The following is an 18,687-nucleotide window of genomic DNA, read 5'->3' as shown; positions in this document are numbered from 1 at the left end:
TCTAAATCCTATGTACACCTATAGTTACTTACACAAAGAGGTGGCTAGTCCAGGTCCAAAAAGTAAAAATCCACTGCAAAGGCAACTGGAACAGCTGGAGGTGGATTTTTTACTTTTAACTAGTGTAAACAGAACTGTTTTAAACATACACCTACCTATCTTAATTGTACTTCGCTGGTACTGTTCCTCCATAGACAAATTCTAACCATTCCAACGTTCCTTAGCTCTGAATTACTGGGTAAAGCATATATACACTGATGTGTTATTCGCACAAATAACTTAGGAACAAACTGCCATGCTGTTCCTGTTCCTCCTTTATATTAAAAAAAAATATATCCCCACAGAATTCTTTTTTTAAAACGTTATTCAGCTCTATTTAAAAACGTGTGGTTATTGTAAAAGGGCTGGTTATGGGTGGGACCAATAATAGACCGTCAGCTCCGCTCTGCTCTGCAGCCTGTGACCTCGAGGCAGCCCTCAGGGGCGGGGTTATTTAAATGAGTAGGCTGTCTCTCCACAGTCTTTCTCCCTCCTCTGGTCTCTACTGCGCAGACTCGGGTTTCAGGATCGCCAACATGGAGGAAGATTTTGGCTTCATTTTCATTGAATGAATGGGAACGGCGACACGGCGTCCATCTTTTTTTACAGTCTCTGGTTTAACCCAATAACCTTACACTTAAAACACTTTCAGATAAAGCTTCTCTCTCTATTTCTATTGGTTTATTTATTACACACTTTATTTTTGTCACATCTGACAGAGAAGTTACTCTTCCCTGCCAAGGACACTCACTGCATAGTCTCCTCAAGAACATTCACTTCTCTATAAGATCCTCTCTCTCTCTCTCTCTCTCTCTCTCTCGCGCTCTCTCAGCGCATTCACGCGCTCCGGGCTCTCCAGAGGGAATCGTGTGATGTTTTATCTGTCCGTCTGCTCTCTGGCTCAGGGCCAGGCGGCATCGTTATAGACTCAAACAGCATTCAGCTTCTCCCACAGCCAAACATACCGAGCCTAACTCAGTATCAACACTTCCATTCCTTCCCAATAATTCTTGTTTTTTTATTCTAAAAACTACAGACAACATTTCTCCCAAATTCCAAATAGAATTATTGTAATTTAGAGCATTTATTTGCAGAAAATGAGAAAATGCAGAGCTTTCAGATCTTAAATAATGCAAAGAAAACAAGTTCATTTTCTTAAAGTTTTAAGAGTTCAGAAATCAATATTTGGTGGAATAACCCTGGTAATTAATCACAGGTTTTATGCATCTTGCCATGTTCTCCCCCACCAGTCTTACACACTTGGACAACTTTATGCTGCTTTACTCCTGGAGCAAAAATTCAAGCAGTTCAGTTTGGTTTGACGGCTTGTGATCATCCATCTTCCTCTTGATTATATTCCAGAGGTTTTTGAATTTGGTAAAATCAAAGAAACTCATCATTTTAAGTGGTTTCTTATTTTTTCAGAGCTTTATATTCCAATGAAAACATCTGGAAATGTTAGAATTGAAAGTCCACTGTTCCCAGCAGTGCGATTCTAATCATGATTTTACTTCAGCAGTGCTATTATAATCATGATTTTACTTCAGCAGTGCTATTCTAATCGTGAATTCACCTCAGCAGTGCTATTCAGAATTTCTTTCAGCAAATCTGTTCTATTTACACATTTAGCTTGCAAGCTACCTTAGCAGTACAATTTGTCATAAATTTAACTTAGAAATGCTATTCTATTCATGCATTGACTAATGCAGTGCAATTCTAATCGTACATGTGTCTCAGCACTACTACTTTTGGCAGACACTAAACTAAGTTAGCTTAGCTAACATTACTATCCTAGAACTTTACAGCTCATATATTTTAGCTGAAAACTGAAACTGAAAGCTGAAATTAAGCATCATATGTGATGCTGAATATTTGCAAGAGGAGTTTGAGTCTGCCAATCATAAAATTATGATTTAAAAAAAAATCAGTTTTTGTTTGGTATAATTGTGTATTTTTTTTTTTTTTTTTTTTACACCAAAAGTTCTTTCCTTGATATTATCAGCCAAGTATTTTGAATGTCAAATATTTGTTTCTTCCCTCAATAAAATTACCTTTAAAATAATGGTAACATTGTTTGTCGCAATTCTTTCAGGGACAATATATCTTATATATCATCTTATATAAAGATCTCCAGGGAACCCTGTTTGGCAGCTTTATTTTTAAATACACACTAAATAAATCCGGGGCTTTGAAACTAATACGAGAGTTACGCAGTAATGAGAGTGAAGAACTGAAGTCACGACCCTTCAGAAAGTGTTTAGAGCGTAACGGGTAAATGTGTTCTCCTGCTAGAAGAAGCTCTGAGGCTGGAGACAGGTGGTGGGTGTGTCACGGCCCCCGCAGTCGTCTAGTCTTTCTGCTGGCCGGGGGAGAATCTGAGGAGCTGGACACTTGCTGGGGGGAAATTTGTGGGTTGCGTTACACCGTGAGACACAACAGCGTGACCCAGGAACTCCGAGGACTGAGAGTCCGAAACGCGGCGAGAGTCATCGATGATAAAGTAGCAGATGACGAGGCGACTGAGGAGCAGATCTAAGCAGGATGTTCCTCAAGATTTGAACTTTGTCTCGACCGACAGATTTAGAATAGCTGCAGTCTGTCCATGTGTGTGTTTCTGTATCTGTGATAGTCTTTCTCTTTATGTCTATATTGTGGAAAACTAAAACATTCCTCACTTCTCAAAATTATGTCCCTGATGAAAAAAAAAAAATGTTATTTCTGTTGACGATGTTTGAGTTTGATAATTAAGATCAGGGATTCTTTATCTTTTTTTTACGGTGTGACCCATTTTTAGGGTTCAAAATATTTCACAACCACAGCCCCAACTCCCCTCCTTAAATTCACAATCCAATAATCACCTAAAACAGTGTTTTTACACATATATTTTACAGTTGGTTTGATATTTGACGTCACATCAGCATCTACTCTTTTATGTAATATCTTATGAAATTACTGGATTTTTAAAGCGCTAACTATTTTTTAGAGCTAACTAGCGCTTGGTGCGTTTAGCCTGTAATGCTAATGCTGCTCCAGCAGTGCTAACCAGGGTTAGGAGCAGTCTACAGGCCAATGATACTCACCTCTGAATGGTAAAAGAGCTAGCGCTTAGCGTGGTTAGCAGATAATGCTAATACTGCTGCAGTCTCAGTGCTGGAGAACTAAACTGAAACTCCTGTATAACTCTGTACTTCAGCAGAGTGACTTAATACCTGACTGGTAGAATTCATACATAAGGAGCACTGGATTATAAGGGGCACTGACAATTTTTGGGAAATTTAAAGTATTTTAATATTAAAGTGCACCTTATAGTGTGAAAAATATGGTAACATTGAGCTAAAATGAGGTAAATCTGTTGGTCCAGCCTATTAAAACTGTCCCAATGTATCTTGTCACCCTTTGGGAAAATGAATTGCCCACCAATGTTGGTCAAATCTAATCATATAAAAGTCACGTTTGGTAAAATAAAAGCTTAGTTCAGTTAACGTGATGGTTATAGTTTAGAGTATAGAACTTTACCATCATTTAAACGTTTAAACTGCACTCTAATGAGCTTCATGTTTCAGTTATATACCCAGTAGCCTATAGCATCATACTCACAACCAGTAAAAAGAATGTCTTATTTTTTTTGGATGTCCAGCTAAACCACTTTTACAATCAAATACCAGATTACACAATCTGAAAACCAGAGTTCTGCGAAATCTGGTCTTTAGCTCGAATTATTTTAGTACTGGTGCAGGGTGAATGTGCCAAAATAGCTCAATGATTCATGTGCATTTAAGAATTGGCCACTCTAAAAGGTGCAATATTGGTCTTTACACGGTCAGATGTGTTCCCTCTGAAGCACAAGTCTTTCCTAACAGCAGGAAGTACAAATTTTAACCATTTTTTATTTGAAAGCCAGACAAGTTTTTGACACATATTCAGTTGATGATAATGTTTATAATCTTTATAATCTTTACTGGCACAAAAAACATGGGACTTTTACTGAAAGGTACTTTTTTGTACCTCAATATAAGGTACAGCCCCAGCGACAAGCTGTGTACTCTTTTAAGTACAAATCTGTTCTTACTTTTCTTAGTGTGTAGGAGATCATGAGTTTCTGTATGTGCTGAGTTCAGGTAAAAAAAGCAAGTAAATCTGGATGAGCCAGTCTACAAGAGGAGCCTCAAAACAGTCATAAACATGAATAAGACCATTCACTTGACAGTGTCATAAATAGACTGGGTTATCTCATAACCGTGAGAGATTTAAGCCTCAGTCAGCTAGAACACTCTGTACTGTGGTGTTTAGTCTGTTAGCTACCTTAGCTAGTTACATAGCTTGTCTAATGTAGCTGGCTGGCAATGTGTGCAGACAAAGTGATGGCAGAATCTGTCATATCTTGTCTTTCTGTCACCCTGATATCAGTCACTCAACTACTCCGTCAGACACAAGTAGCCACGGTATCCAGGGTAATGTCAGCATACCACCAAGAAGGACCAACCACATCCAACAGGATTAACTGTGGACGCTGTAAGAGGAAGCTGTCTGAAAGGGATGTTCGGGTGCTAACCCGGATTGTATCCATGGCTGCCCAAATCATGGCAGAATTAAATGTTATATGTTATTATTGTAAGTTATTGTGGTCTAAAACCTGGTGTTTCAGTTTCATTGTCCAACCCCTGTACGTTAGATGAGTTTTCAGAAGAAGTAGAAGCAGATTTCATGAGAACAGTGCATCATAACACCCAGAGGTACCAGCAGACCTCAATCTGTTCTGGCCTTTTAACACATCAAGTCCTCTCAGTGAGGAAGACAGTGAAGGTTGAGACGCACTATATGAACTGTGTTTTAATCTCCAGAGGAACAGCAGCGTGGCCTTTATAGCGCTGATCCAAGACCTGATCTACTGCTGGCACAGATCCAAACCTTCAACCCTGCAGCCGCACACTTAACCTTTACTCTCAGCTTACCTCACCCTGAGTCTTAACCTTTACCCACCGTCCAGCACATACACAGCAGTGGACACTTCCAGCAGTATACAGTAAATAAAGGTGTTATAAACAGTTTTTAAAGTATTTCACAGTGAAACCAATTTTGGTTTCATAAAAAATCATATTTTGGTATTATAATTAATAATTAAACCTTAACACTGAGAACCCCTGTCTTATTTTGTTTTTTTCAAACAAAAATGCAAATGTATCTGCACCTACTTATTTATCATTATGCAATAATTTTACATAAATCACTAATTTAGTACATTCCTAATAGTAATTAAGCATTTCCTAATACTTAATAAGAACTACTTATTTATTACCTAGTAGCTCAATTTTAATTTTAATACCTTCCAATTATTTATTTAATCTTTACTTCTAACTAAATAAGTACTAATTATTCAGCACCTACCAATTATTCACTACCTACTAATTATTCAAGTATTATTTATTTACTACTAACCAAATAAGAACTAATTATTCAGTATCTACTAATAACTAAATTAAACTATTATTATTGACCACATACATAATATTCAATATCTACTACAACCCAAATTCACAATATACTAATTATTCACAATATACTAATTATTCACAATATACTAATTATTCAGTACCTAACAATTATACAAATACTATTTAATTAGTATCTACTGCAGTTTTTGATGGATTTCACAGTGGAAACAAATTTTGTTTCATTATTGGTTATTCGTTATTATGTAATATGTAATAATAAACTTAATATGGTTTCATAAATTACTAGTATCTACTTCTAACCGAATAAGAGTGAATTATTCAGCACCTACTAATTATTTAGTGCACCTACTAATAACCAAATATAACTAATTATTAAACACATACATATTATTCAATATCTACTACAAACCAAATTCTACATATCTACCATCTTCCATGCAGGAAGTAATTATGCAGTACCTATCAACTACTCAGTATCTTCTAAAAAAAAACAAGTATTAAAATGTATTAATTAATTATTGTGAACATATGCATTATTCAGTATCTACTAATAACAAAATAAGAACAAAATATTCACTTTCTACTAATTATTCAGTACTACAGAACCAATTTCTTAAGTGTCAAGAACTGAATAAAAACAAATTATTCTGAATTATTCAGTTATTTCTGAATAATTATTAGATAATGAATAATTATTAGGTACTGAATAATTTGTAATAGAAAGTAATTACTCAGTATCTACTAATAACTCAGTATGTACCAATAAATGAATAAGAACTAATTGTACAATACCCGTAAATACCTGAATAAGAACTAATTATTTAGTATATCCTAATGATTCAGTACCTGCTCCTTACACCAGAGATCAGCTGACAGACAAAGCAAGCCACACTTGTCTAGTCTCTATAATAGATTGAGTAAATGAATACTGAGGTCGTCCAGACTATGAAGGAACACATAAGAAATCATGCAGTAACTTAAAAGTGTTAAACAAACCATAATACTCTGTGAAGAAGCATTTAGATGCTCTTATCTGGTGAGCTGTTAACTTTTAGCAGTTTCTGAGGCTGGTAACTCTGATGAACTTATCCTGTACAACAGAGAGAACTCTTGCTCTTCCTTTCCTGGGGCGGTACTGATGAGTGCCAGTTCCATCATAATGTTTTTGACGGTCTTTGAGACTACACTTGGAGATGGCTTCAAGGATACTTACTTTCTTTACTTAGTTGAGTAGTTCTTGCTTCTCATAGTCTGGATTAGAACATTACTCAAACTGTATACCTAAAACACTTTATTAAGAGGCAAGAAATTCAAGTAATTAACTCTTGATGAGTTTAGCACAGCTGTTAACTGAAAGCCTGAACTGAGAAAATTCAGCCAAGGTGTGCAAAGCTGTCATCTAAGCAAGAGGTGCTACTTTAAAGAATCAAAAATATAATACATATGCTGGTTTGTTTAACTATTTTTGTTTACTAAATAATTCCAAAATTTGTATAATTTTAGTATTAATCTGCAGAAAATTTAAAATAATGAAACAATACACTTAATTTAATGTGTGCAAACTTTTGACTGGTTATTTATAAAGTGATAAAGCTGAAAAATATGATATATTTTCGAAATACTCAGTTTTTAGGTAGTATCCATGTGCAGGTGGGGCGAGCTGCTCACCTGCGCTCGTCCTCGAGCTCTTCCTCCTCGTGCCCCTCGTGCTGCTGGTGCTCCTCGCGCTGCTCTGCAGGTACGGCAGGTGCGGCAGGTGCGCGCGGCGGCGCTGCGGGCAGGAAGGTGGACAGCAGGTACAGGTAGAAGGTGGCAGCGGCCACCACGGCCACTAAACCCCAGATAGAGCGCATGCTGCCCGGCTACAGCTCCCTGAGAGAGCCGCGGGCTGAGCCACACCAGCGGAGCCCAGCTCTTACACACTCACTCTCACACACACACTCACACTCAGAGCTATAAACACACACTCACACACACACCACACACGAGGGTTCAACATACGGGGAACTACAGCGGGGGGCGGGGCGGGGCGGGGGAGTACAGGGAACACCCCCGCACCCCCAAACAGGCGCTCACAGGTCAGACACTGATACACAGAGCAGTCAGACTGATTTACAGTAGCTGCCCTAAAAATAACACACTTTACTAACACAGTGTTTTAATAAACATACCTCTGATTAATAAAGCCTGAATTAGATATTTATAAACCATGTATTCACTATTCATCAGACTTTATTCAGTAGGATCTTTATTAGTGCAAATTTGGGGACTGTTGTGTGAAAATCCACAATCATTTTTGTATTAGTTGCACTATTATGAACGTTACTGAGCATGATTATAACCTAAATGCATATATTACCTAATTTTTTAAACACTGTCTTATGTGTATATGTATATACAATGGCAGAAATAATAAAAAGAGGCAGAGCTTTCAGACCTCAAATAATGCAAAGAAAATAAGTTCATATTCATAAAGTTTTAAGAGTTCAGAAATCAATATTTGGTGGAATAACCCTGGGTTTTAATCACAGTTTTCATGCATCTTGGCATCATGTTCTCCTCCACCAGTCTTACACACTGCTTTTGGATAACTTTATGCCTTTGCTCCTGGTGCAAAAATACAAGCAGTTCAGCTTGGTTTGATGGCTTGTGATTATATCCATCTTCCTTTTTCAATTTGGTGAAAATCAAGGAAAACACTGTGTGATAAAAAAAAATGATAGAATCAGTCAACAACATCACAGTTGGATTTAATTTATATTCAGATATGTAAGTACGAGAGATGGAGAGAGAGAAACCGAGAGAGATAAACAGTGAGTGAGAGAGACAAAGAGAGAGAGAAGGAGAGAAAGATAATCAGTAAGACAGTGAAAGAGACAGAAAGAGTGAGAGAGAGAGGGAGAGAGGGAAAGAGCGTAAGAGAGAGAGAAAAGAAAGATAAACTATGAGACAGCAAAAGACAGTGAGAGTTTTTTTAATTTATATGATTTACTTTTATATGTAAGATATGTTTATATATATATATATATATATATATATATATATATATTTGTATATGTACTGTTGATACATATATTTTTTACATTTGGTATATTAACTTCTTGTTTCATTGCTTTGGCAAAAGTTGTTAATTGCAATTCATGCCAATAAAGCTATTTTTAAATTGAAATTGAAAAATTGTGTGTGTGTGTGAGAGAGAGAGAGAGAGAGAGAGAGAGAGGGAAAGGGAAAGGGAGAAAACAATGAAACAGCAAGAGTGGGTGGGAGAGAGAGAGAGAGAGAGAGAGAGAGAGATACAGTAAGACAGTGAGACAAAGAAACAGAGAGAGACAAACAGTGAGACAATAAGAATGACAGTGAGAGGGACAGTGAGAGATAGATTGGAATGCATTCGTATTTCTATAGAATTCTTCAGAATTCAGCAGTTGTGGCGCTTTGTTTACGTATATATTGATAAATACCGATAAATCCTTCATTCCGAGAGCCATCAGACTCCTCCCATCGGGGACAGGATGCTGCTGCTGACTGAGTTTAACCCAGTCACCATGGACATTATTCAACCACTTAATTATTTATATTAACACTTCCCCAACCTCACTTACATTCAAGTACACTTTACTCATGATTGGGTATTCACATATTCCCATTCTCTTTTTAGAACTATATTTGTTACAGATGCATATTTATATTATATTTCTCTGTCACATCAGCCACTTTCATAATCAATGTCATTGCACACTGCACTTTGCACTTTTCTCTGTTAATTATTTAATTATTTAATGACAATTAGCAACATCTACTGCACTGCTCCGTTTACAGTTATTTCTTTACCTTGTATAGTACGTTTTTATAGCCTTATATTTTTTTCTACTCTTCTGTGTTTTAATTTATGTTTGAATATGTTTCTTATTGTATTGTGTTGTATCTATCTATCTATCTAAATGTCACTAAATGCCGCAAAAAATCCCGAAAACAGCTAAAAATAGCTAAAAACGGCTAAAATCGATAAATACCGCTAGAAATAACTAAATGTCGCTAAAATCATTAAATACTGTAACACTCCGACCAGGTAATGGGATGCAAATGCAGATTGCTTTAATTGCAGTTGCAATATCTCGATTAGCACCAGGTGAGTGAGGGCGGAGTCAGTAATCAGGAGAGGCTGATCTCAGGACAGTGGAACGGCGGCTAGGTGTGACAAATATGCAAAATGGCACTAAAAAGCTTGCCATAAAAGGGGGGACGCATGACAGAAAACAGAAAAGCACAGTATTCTAATAATCTATCTGTCTACAAAGATAGAAAATGTCCGTGAAAACAAAATCATTTCAAACAGTGTATAAAATGATTAAAATTAAATGTGTTATAATCTGGAGGTTTGGCGTGTCCTACAGTTTGGTACCACCAGATGGCAGTGCTGTCTAAATTACAAAAAAATTTTCCTTAAACATGTGTTCACCTCATGTATATGTTTATTAGTGTCAATATATAATGGATTTATTAGCAAGTAAATATAAATAAATGTAGCATTAGATAGTATACTGCACAGTTCATACATACTGCTGACAGCAGTGCCACCATGATGCCACCATGATGCACCATGATGCATGGTGGCCTTTAATTTTTATATTTTGTGTTTTTGATCGCTCTGTCATGATGTAAACTAGACAGAGATCATACCTTATATAGGATAATTGGGATGCACTAGCTTCTGCAACACATAGGTGTGCCAAGATCTCCACCAGGAAAAGAACCCCCTCTTGGAAGCATGCATGGACATCTTCTTGGCTTTAACGTTTTTTTGGAAAATGAGAATAGCCAAGATACTGTTCTAAGCTACGCTGACTTAAATAATGTCAGAAATAATGGGAAAGTAACATGCCACCTGCAGCCTCTCCCGAGAGAGGGTGCTTTTCCTGGCGGGGGTGCTGAATTTACCATAGTAGTGCCGAAATCTGCACCCCTGCCATGAAAAGCACCCCCTTTTCTAAGGGAGGAGGGCTGAATTCGGCAACATAGTAGTGCCGAAATCTGCACCTCCGCCATGAAAAGAACCCCCTCTCGGGAGTGCTCCGTCTTCTTGATAAAAGCACTTTAACTTTACTTAGAAATACGCTCCGAGAGGTGGTGCTTTTCCTGGTGGGGGTGCTGAATTTACCATAGTAGTGCCGAAATCTGCACCCCCACCATGAAAAGCACCCACTTTCCAAGCGGAGGTGCTGAATTCAGCAACATAGTAGTGCCGAAATCTGCACCCCCTCCATGAAAAGCACCCCCTCTCGGGAGTGTGTATGCTCCGTCTTCTTGATAAAAATGCTTTAACTTTATTTAACGAAATATGCTCCGAGAAGGGGTGCTTTTCCTGGCGGCAGTGCTGAATTTGACACAACACCGGATCTACAGGCAACATAAAAATGCACAAATAGAAATACAATTTTAACAGTTTTTATTTTGCAGGATTGTGACATTATGTATCTAGACTGTGATTCAAAGGCTCAAATAATATGTGGAGGAAAGGAATCACACTGCCGAGAGGGGGTGCTTTTCATGGCGGGGGTGCTAAATTCGGCAACATAGTAGTGCTGAAATCTGCACCCTGCCATTAAAAGCACCCCCTCTTGGCAACGTGTACGCACCATCTTCTTGATAAAAGTGCTTTATCTTTACTTAACGAAATACGCTCAGAGAGGGGGTGCTTTTCCCGACGGATCTACAGGCAAAATAAAAAGATGCACAAATAGAAATACAATTTTAACAGTTTTTATTTTGATGGATTGTGACAATATGTATCTAAACTGTAATTCAAAGCCTCAAATAATATGTGGAAGAAAGGAATCATGCAGAAAGGGCAAAACGTTCTTCACGTGTCCAGCACCACAGGGATCGGCAGGCACATTCAGATCACCACAACTGGTCAATAAATGCCCGTTCAGTGGGAAATGTTCCGCTCAGTGGTTTTCCCAGCAGTCAATGGGATCCTCATCCAGTCGTGTAACGTATAGGCTCGGCGGCGGGCACTTCCTGAAGTGTCTAAAAGATGCAGGAGCGGCTCTAAGCTATGAGTGTACCTCTGTGACACATTGTGAAGGCTGGTGCTATTTTAGTCTGTGATGACGAGGTCTGCTTCCACAGGAGAACATCGCTGATTAAACTTTAAACACCGCCCTGCACTAACACGGTTAGAAATATAGTACACACTGCAAGCTCTGGGCTTCCCCACACTACTCTACTCTTTATTATATGTACATGTGTTTTTTAACGCTCTTTCTTTATTTTTATTACTATTTACATTGTAGATTCTCACTGAAGGCATCAAAACTACGAATGAACACATGGAGTTTTATGTGTTTAACCCTTGTGTGGTGTTCATATTTTTGTTACTCGTTTACTTTGTTACTTGTATTTAATTCAGCAAAATTAAGCAATTTTACATTAAAATGCTTTACACATGCTTGCTTCACCGAAATTGCAAGCAGTATAAACAGCTTACATGGTTAATATTTACCCTTTACCTTTCTTATGTTACATTACTTTTAAAAAGTGCTTCTCTTTTTTTTATTAGTTTTTTAATAAAATATAAAAGAAAATGAATTAAACTCAAGATATGAGTAGAAAATTTGTTTAGTTTCAAATTTACAAATGAAGCAATGTTTATTAGCCCTTGGCCAAACATACTGTATGTAATATAAATGTGTGTGTGTGGGGGGGGGGTACAGTGTGTGTTTATCGAAAATGTGTTTTGATATATGTTTTTCACAAAAAAATGAGCCAATGCCAATGAGGTTGAGTTAGAAAAAATATTTTTTTAGTATCATTTGATGAAAAATGAAAACGGGTCCCACAGACCCGAACACCACACAAGGGATAACAAAAAAAAGGTGAAATAATTAAAAAACATTTATATTCTAGTTTCTTCAAAATAGCCCCCCTTTGCTCTGATTACTGCTTTGCAAACTCTTGGCATCATTCTCTCAATGAGCTTCAAGAGGTGGCCACCTGAAATGAAAAGTTTTCCAACAGTCTTGAAGGAAGGAGTTCCCAGAGGTGTTTATTAGCACTTGTTGGCCCTTTGCCTTCTTCACTCTGTGCTCCAGCTCACCCCAAACCACATGTGGAAACTCCACATGTGTCCATTCATAGTTTTGATGCCTTCAGTGAGAATCTACAATATAAATAGTCCTGAAAATAAAGAAAACACATTGAAAAAGAGAAGGCGTGTCCAAACTTTTGGCCTGTACTGTATGTACAGCAATAATTCTATATCTTCAACTATATGTTTTGAAGACATTTGCTTTCAGAAAAAAAATCACACAGGCCATTCAACCACACTGAAACACTAAAACAACAAGACCTGCCTCCTTTTTTAATCCTAGAATGCTAACAGCAGGTGATTTTCATGCACACCATGTGATTTTACATGTGGTTTTCATTGTGTTGCTGCTGTCTGAGTTGCATGGGACTTTGGGGAGATTCAGTGTGATGATCATTGATGTCATAAATGTTATGGTTCATTCCCTCCTCCCATCTATGTTTCTTTCAAGAGGCATGTGTTCGGGTGACAGCTCTGGAAAAAAAATAAGAGACCCCCAAAAATTGTGACTTTCTTTGATTTTACCAAATTTTAAACCTCTGGAATATAATCCTAAAGAGGAAGATGGATGATCACAAGCCATCAAACCAAACTGAACTGCTTAATTTTTTGCACCAGGATGTCAGACTGTGTGAAAGGACGGACGAGGAGAGTGGACGCACATGCATGTAATCTTTATTAAAGAACAGAAAACAAACAAACGATAAACCAAACAGGAACTTGTAGAATAAACGTAATAATAAACAAGAACAAAATACAAGAACCGACAAACTAACACTGAAGACAAAGGAGCTTAAATACGCACACAAGCCAGAAAAGGGAATGGGTAACACCTGGGGACTGATTAATGAGGGGCGGAGCTACAAATGAAGGTGACAACAATTAAGGTAAAGACACAGACGAACACAGGGGCGGAGCTACAGATGAACACAGACAGAGGACTAGGGGAAATAACTGGCACGAGAAAACACGAGCACAGACAGGAAGCGACAGGAAAACAGGGCAAAGACATGACACAGGAGTGGCATAAAATTATCCAAAAGCAGTGTGTAAGACTGGTGGAGGAGAACATGATGCCAAGATGCATGAAAACTGTGATTAAAACCAGGGTTATTCCACCAAATATTGATTTCTAAACTCTTAAAACTTAAAACATTAATATGAACTTGTTTTCTTTGCATCTTTTTTTGTTATTTTAAGACATTTGGGAGAAATGTTATTTTTTGTACTTGATGGAATAAAACAACAATGTTCATTTTACTCAAACATAAACCTATAAATAGCACAATCAGAGAAATTGATTCAGAAACTAAAGTTTTTTTCCAGAGCTGTACAGTCTCTGCCTGAAACCTGAGGTTGTTGACCCTGTGGAGATGAGCAGCAGCAGCAGACTCAGTGCAGCAGTCGTTTCCTGTATGTATTTGGGATCAAGTTGCACTGCGTCTATAGTTTGGTATTCTCAGCAGCGGCTGCTACAAAGGCCTGAGACTGTGATTTAAAATTCACAGGCTTTCTCTGGCCTCTGCTCTTTATCTCCACACAACAAAACGTCTTTAGGACAGAGTCTGTTGATGTGGTAAGAAAAGCATTTGCTCCGACTCCTACATTACATCATGCGCCGCTCAGGCCTGAGGGGACGTGACATAAGGATTTAACAGAGCAGCCAAATCCCCAAAGCACTCTGGGAGATTTTCTGGGTGTTTTCAAGAGAGTGAGAAAAAGAGAGAGAGGGGAGAAAGTCAGAGAGAAATAGAGAGAGAGAGAGAGAGAGAGAGAGAGTGAAAGAAAGAGATGGTCTGAGGGATAAAGAAGCTTATGTCTGATTAGATGGAGTGAGATATACTCTAAACTCATCCAGGCAGGCAGCAATCCAAACCATTTTGGGGAAGGCTGAGCTGATATGGTCCCTATATGTACTTGACTAATACATACAGGGGTTGGACAATGAAACTGAAACTGGCGCATCTGTGACCAAGACAGCAAGTCTTTGTGATGTATCAAGAGCCACGGTATCCAGGGTAATGTCAGAATACCACCAAGAAGGACCAACCACATCCAACAGGATTAACTGTGGACGATGTAAGAGGAAGCTCTATGAAAGGGATGTTCCGGTGGTGACCCGGATTGTATCCAAAAAAAAAATAAAACCACGGCAATGTGCACCTCATCTCTCCTGTTTCCACCAGAACTGTCCATTCAGACAATAAATTATCATGATCACTTTCATTATCCAACCCCTGTACATTTTCTTTTATTAGTTCATGCCAATTATCCCAATTGAAGTTAAGAGAAGGATGATCACGCCCAAGACTTGCCTTCCTACAGACTGTATTTCCATCTCTACCAATAGTTTCCCATGAGTTCTTGCCTGATATCATCTTTTCATCTTCCCCAATAATCAAGAATAATGTTCTATGTGCTAGCCATTTGGCCATTCAGAGGTGCATATTATCTAGCACTACCCACTGAGCACTAGCCATTCGGCCATGTAGCCTGCTTCTCATCCTGGCTAGCACTGCTGCAGTGGTATTAGCATTACCTTCTAACAGTGCTAGCTTTTTGGTCGTTTAGAGGTAAGTATTATCAGCCTGTAGCCTGCTACTAACCCCGGCTAGCACTGCTGGAGCAGCATTAGCATAACCCTTGGCAGTGTAGATGTAAGTATTATTTATTATAAGCTCACTTATGTCTAATTAGACCATTCACATAACTGCCTGACACATATTCTAAATTGACAAAAGTGTTTTGGACAGACAGACAGACTGATAGACAGACAGACTGATAGACAGACAGACAAATAGATAGATAGATAGAATCAGATAAATAGCCATGAAAAACAGGCAGACAGACATACATATAGACATATACATTTACATAGATAGACACAGATAGACAGACATTAATACAGACATTTAGATAGACAAACAGACTATATATATATATGTATATATATATATACATATATATATATACATATATATATATATATATATGTATTACATAGATAAACACAGACAGACATTAACAGTACAAAGATAGACACAGATAGATAGACAAACAGACATATAAATTACATATATTATATATATTATACATTACAGATAACACAGACAGACAGACAGACGTACATAGATAGATAGATAGATAGATAGATAGATAGATAGATAGATAGATAGATAACCTAAGTTGTTGTGCTGACGTCAACAAAACAGCGAGTCTACTTTATATGCGCACACACACACACACACACACACACACAGACACTCAGTGATTTGTGTCAGAGCACCCACTGACTGCAACATCTGGATCTTGCATCTGCCAACCCCCTCCCCCATTTCCCTCCAACCACACACACACACACACACACACACACGCTTTAACCAGTCAGATGCTTAGTCAAAGCTGATGACCAAAGCTTAGCTTAACTGACATCAACCAGTCTAATAAACTTCGTACAAGCGTCTAGCAGCATTTCAGAAGAACTAGTCCTATAAACTGATGAAGAACGGGGTTCCAGTACACTACACCTCAGGATTATGGTGTGTGTGTTAGGTGGGCTCCCGGGTGGAAACGACTCTGGCCCTTTAAGACGCGTGAGACTGACCCAGTTTCCCGGTGAAGGCCTCAGCCCACTGATGGATCTAACTCACTATACCAGCTAAAGGGTCTCTGAGTCGCCCCAGCACAGTCCCAGCCTCCGTAACACACACCCACCAGCCTTACAGCATGTGTGTGTGTGTGTGTGTGTGTGTGTGGATCACAGTGGTGTGATGAGGAGCAATATGGTATTTCAGATGTCATATAAATCTCCATAAATGTCTGGAAGATTGCTCAGAGGGGTTTCCAGGTGCTTAATGAAAATATGACCATGTGTGTGTCTCTATGTGTGTGTGTGTGTGTGTGTGTGTGTGTGTGTGTGTGTGTGTGTGTGTGTGTGTGAGTGTGTATGTATGATACTGGTGTGTGTTTCTTCCATCTGAGCTACATTATTGCTTCAGGCATTGATCTATCTTTCCAAAGCGCACACACACACACACACACAAATGGAGGCAAAACCCTTAGCAAGAGAAAAACTGAAAGTATTGACGATGTTTCTTAGCTAAAAATATTATAAAATAAATGAATCCTATATACAGATCCTCCCACTTGAGTTGTGAATCTCTGCAGCTCCTCCAGAGTGACCATGGGCCTCTTGACTGCTTCCCTGACCAGTGCTCTCCTTGCTTGATCCATTAGTTTGGGTGGATCATGGCCATGTCTTGGTAGGTTTGCAGGTGTAGGATTATTTTTTTTTTTTTCATTTTCGGATGATGGATCGATTGAACAGTAATCCTTGGGATGCTCAAAGTTTAGGACATGTTTTTATAACATAATCCAGCTTTAAACTTCTTTTCCAGAACTTTATCTCTGACCTGTCTGGTGAGATCCTTGGTCTTCATGATGGTGTTTGTTCACTAGTGTTCTCTAACCAACCCCTGTATTTATATTGAGACTAAATTACACACAGCTGACTTCTGAAGGCAGTTGATTTGACTAGATTTTTTTTAGGGGTTTTAGAGTAAACACTTTTTTTAGATTTTTATTTGATGAAAATATTGAAAACCATATATCATTTTCGTTCCACTTCACACTTATGCAGTACTTTCTGTTTGTCTATTACTTAAAATCTTAATTAAATTGCATTTAAGTTTGTGGATGTTAGGTGACAAAATGTGAAAAAAGTTCAAGGGGTATGATTACTTTTGCAAGCCACTGTAGACAGATATTTCGTTTATCTATGTAGATACAACACATAGATAAACATAAATATAGATAAATAAAAATTAGTTTGCCACTATGGAAGGTTGGCAATACTTCGCAAACTGACGCGCAAAAAGTCTGGTTCAAGTACACATGAGATAATGAATCATGGGTGAATTGGTTGACGATAACTGATAGACAGTTCCTTCATGTCATGTTTAAAGTATTGTATTAACAATAGTTCTAATCCATAGCTGTACTGACTCTAATTCAGGGGTCGGCAATAGGATGAGAACATGAAACATCTGGACCGTGAGGTTGTTTGAACTATAATAAACGATAATGAAAAAAATAATAATAAAATGCTTCTCTGGCGAGCTTTTGTTTACAATCCACCCTCGTCTCTCTCTGTCGCTCTCTGCGTGACTTTAGTTTCTGCACGTTTCTGCACGTTCCCGTTTTTTCACCTGTTCTTGGGATCCCTATCTCCTTAGAAGGGCGTTTTTTCCCCCGGCCGTGTCCCAATCTCACTAGCCAGGGCAGCGGTATTGTATTGGAACGTGACCCTGATGACACGGGTTGGATCCAGTGTGAGAAGCGATGTGTTTATTTATTTATTTTTTCCTTTCTTCTTGGGTTTACCTGCTTTGAGATCAACTGTTCTGCAATTGGGTTCAACAACCCTCTGGGCTGGAGAGCTATTACACTTCATTTTCCAAAACAGATTTTTTTTTTGTGGCCACCATGTAGTGGCTTGGAAAATCTGGCCCGCCCACGGCTGATTTGTTACTTTTTGTTTTCTCATCCCTCATTCCTCCCATTCATTTTCGTTCATGCTCAAGACCTAGAGTTTCATTTGCCCAACAGTCACTAAACTTTATGCTCTCTTTAACTGTGCTCTAATTCACAGTAATGTTGACCCGCACTCATCTATATCATCTGTTTTTTTTCATCCCTCGTTCCACTTATTCGGCTGCGTTTATAGTTTAGCTTGAAAGTGTTAAAGTTTTGTATGTTTTTTGACCAGAAGTGTCCAAAATCCGTGAATGGTCCCTGAACAGACAGACACACACACACACACACACACACATAGGAAATCTTTTTCCAGTCTGTTTGCTCTCCCTCTCCTCCTCTCTCTGATTCTGCAGTCAGACGTATCTCTGTATATCTCTGTATCTCCCTAAAGGCTGCTCCACTTTTCTTGTACCAGTTCTAGTTTTCTGTACTTCTGCTCCGCCTTTCACCAGCTCACAGATCCACAGCTTCTCCTTTCAATCACACCCAAACCAAACCTCTTCCTTACAGCACTGAGAAACTGTGACCTCGTCTAACAAGCTGAGAAAGAACCTGCTGTTATTATTATTA

General features: G+C 38.3%; 1 protein-coding gene across 2 annotated transcripts in view; it reads right to left on the bottom strand.

Annotated features, from left to right (window-relative positions):
- Nucleotides 1-7,452, bottom strand: part of tmem41ab (transmembrane protein 41ab) — a 519,270-nt gene extending 511,818 nt beyond the window's left edge. For both annotated transcript variants that reach the window (XR_007428004.1, XM_022674622.2), the window contains exon 1: nucleotides 7,161-7,452. Coding sequence is in view for 1 of the 2 variants with exons in the window: in XM_022674622.2 (XP_022530343.2) it covers nucleotides 7,161-7,345 (185 nt within the window). In the remaining variant the exon portion in view is untranslated. The remainder of the gene's footprint in view (nucleotides 1-7,160) is intronic.
- Nucleotides 7,453-18,687: the final 11,235 nt, after the last annotated feature.

This window comes from Astyanax mexicanus, chromosome 21, assembly GCF_023375975.1.
Source record: "Astyanax mexicanus isolate ESR-SI-001 chromosome 21, AstMex3_surface, whole genome shotgun sequence".
NCBI lineage: Eukaryota > Metazoa > Chordata > Actinopteri > Characiformes > Acestrorhamphidae > Astyanax > Astyanax mexicanus.
The sequence above is the reverse complement of the archived record's forward strand: the minus strand, read 5'-3'. Positions and strand labels throughout refer to the sequence as shown.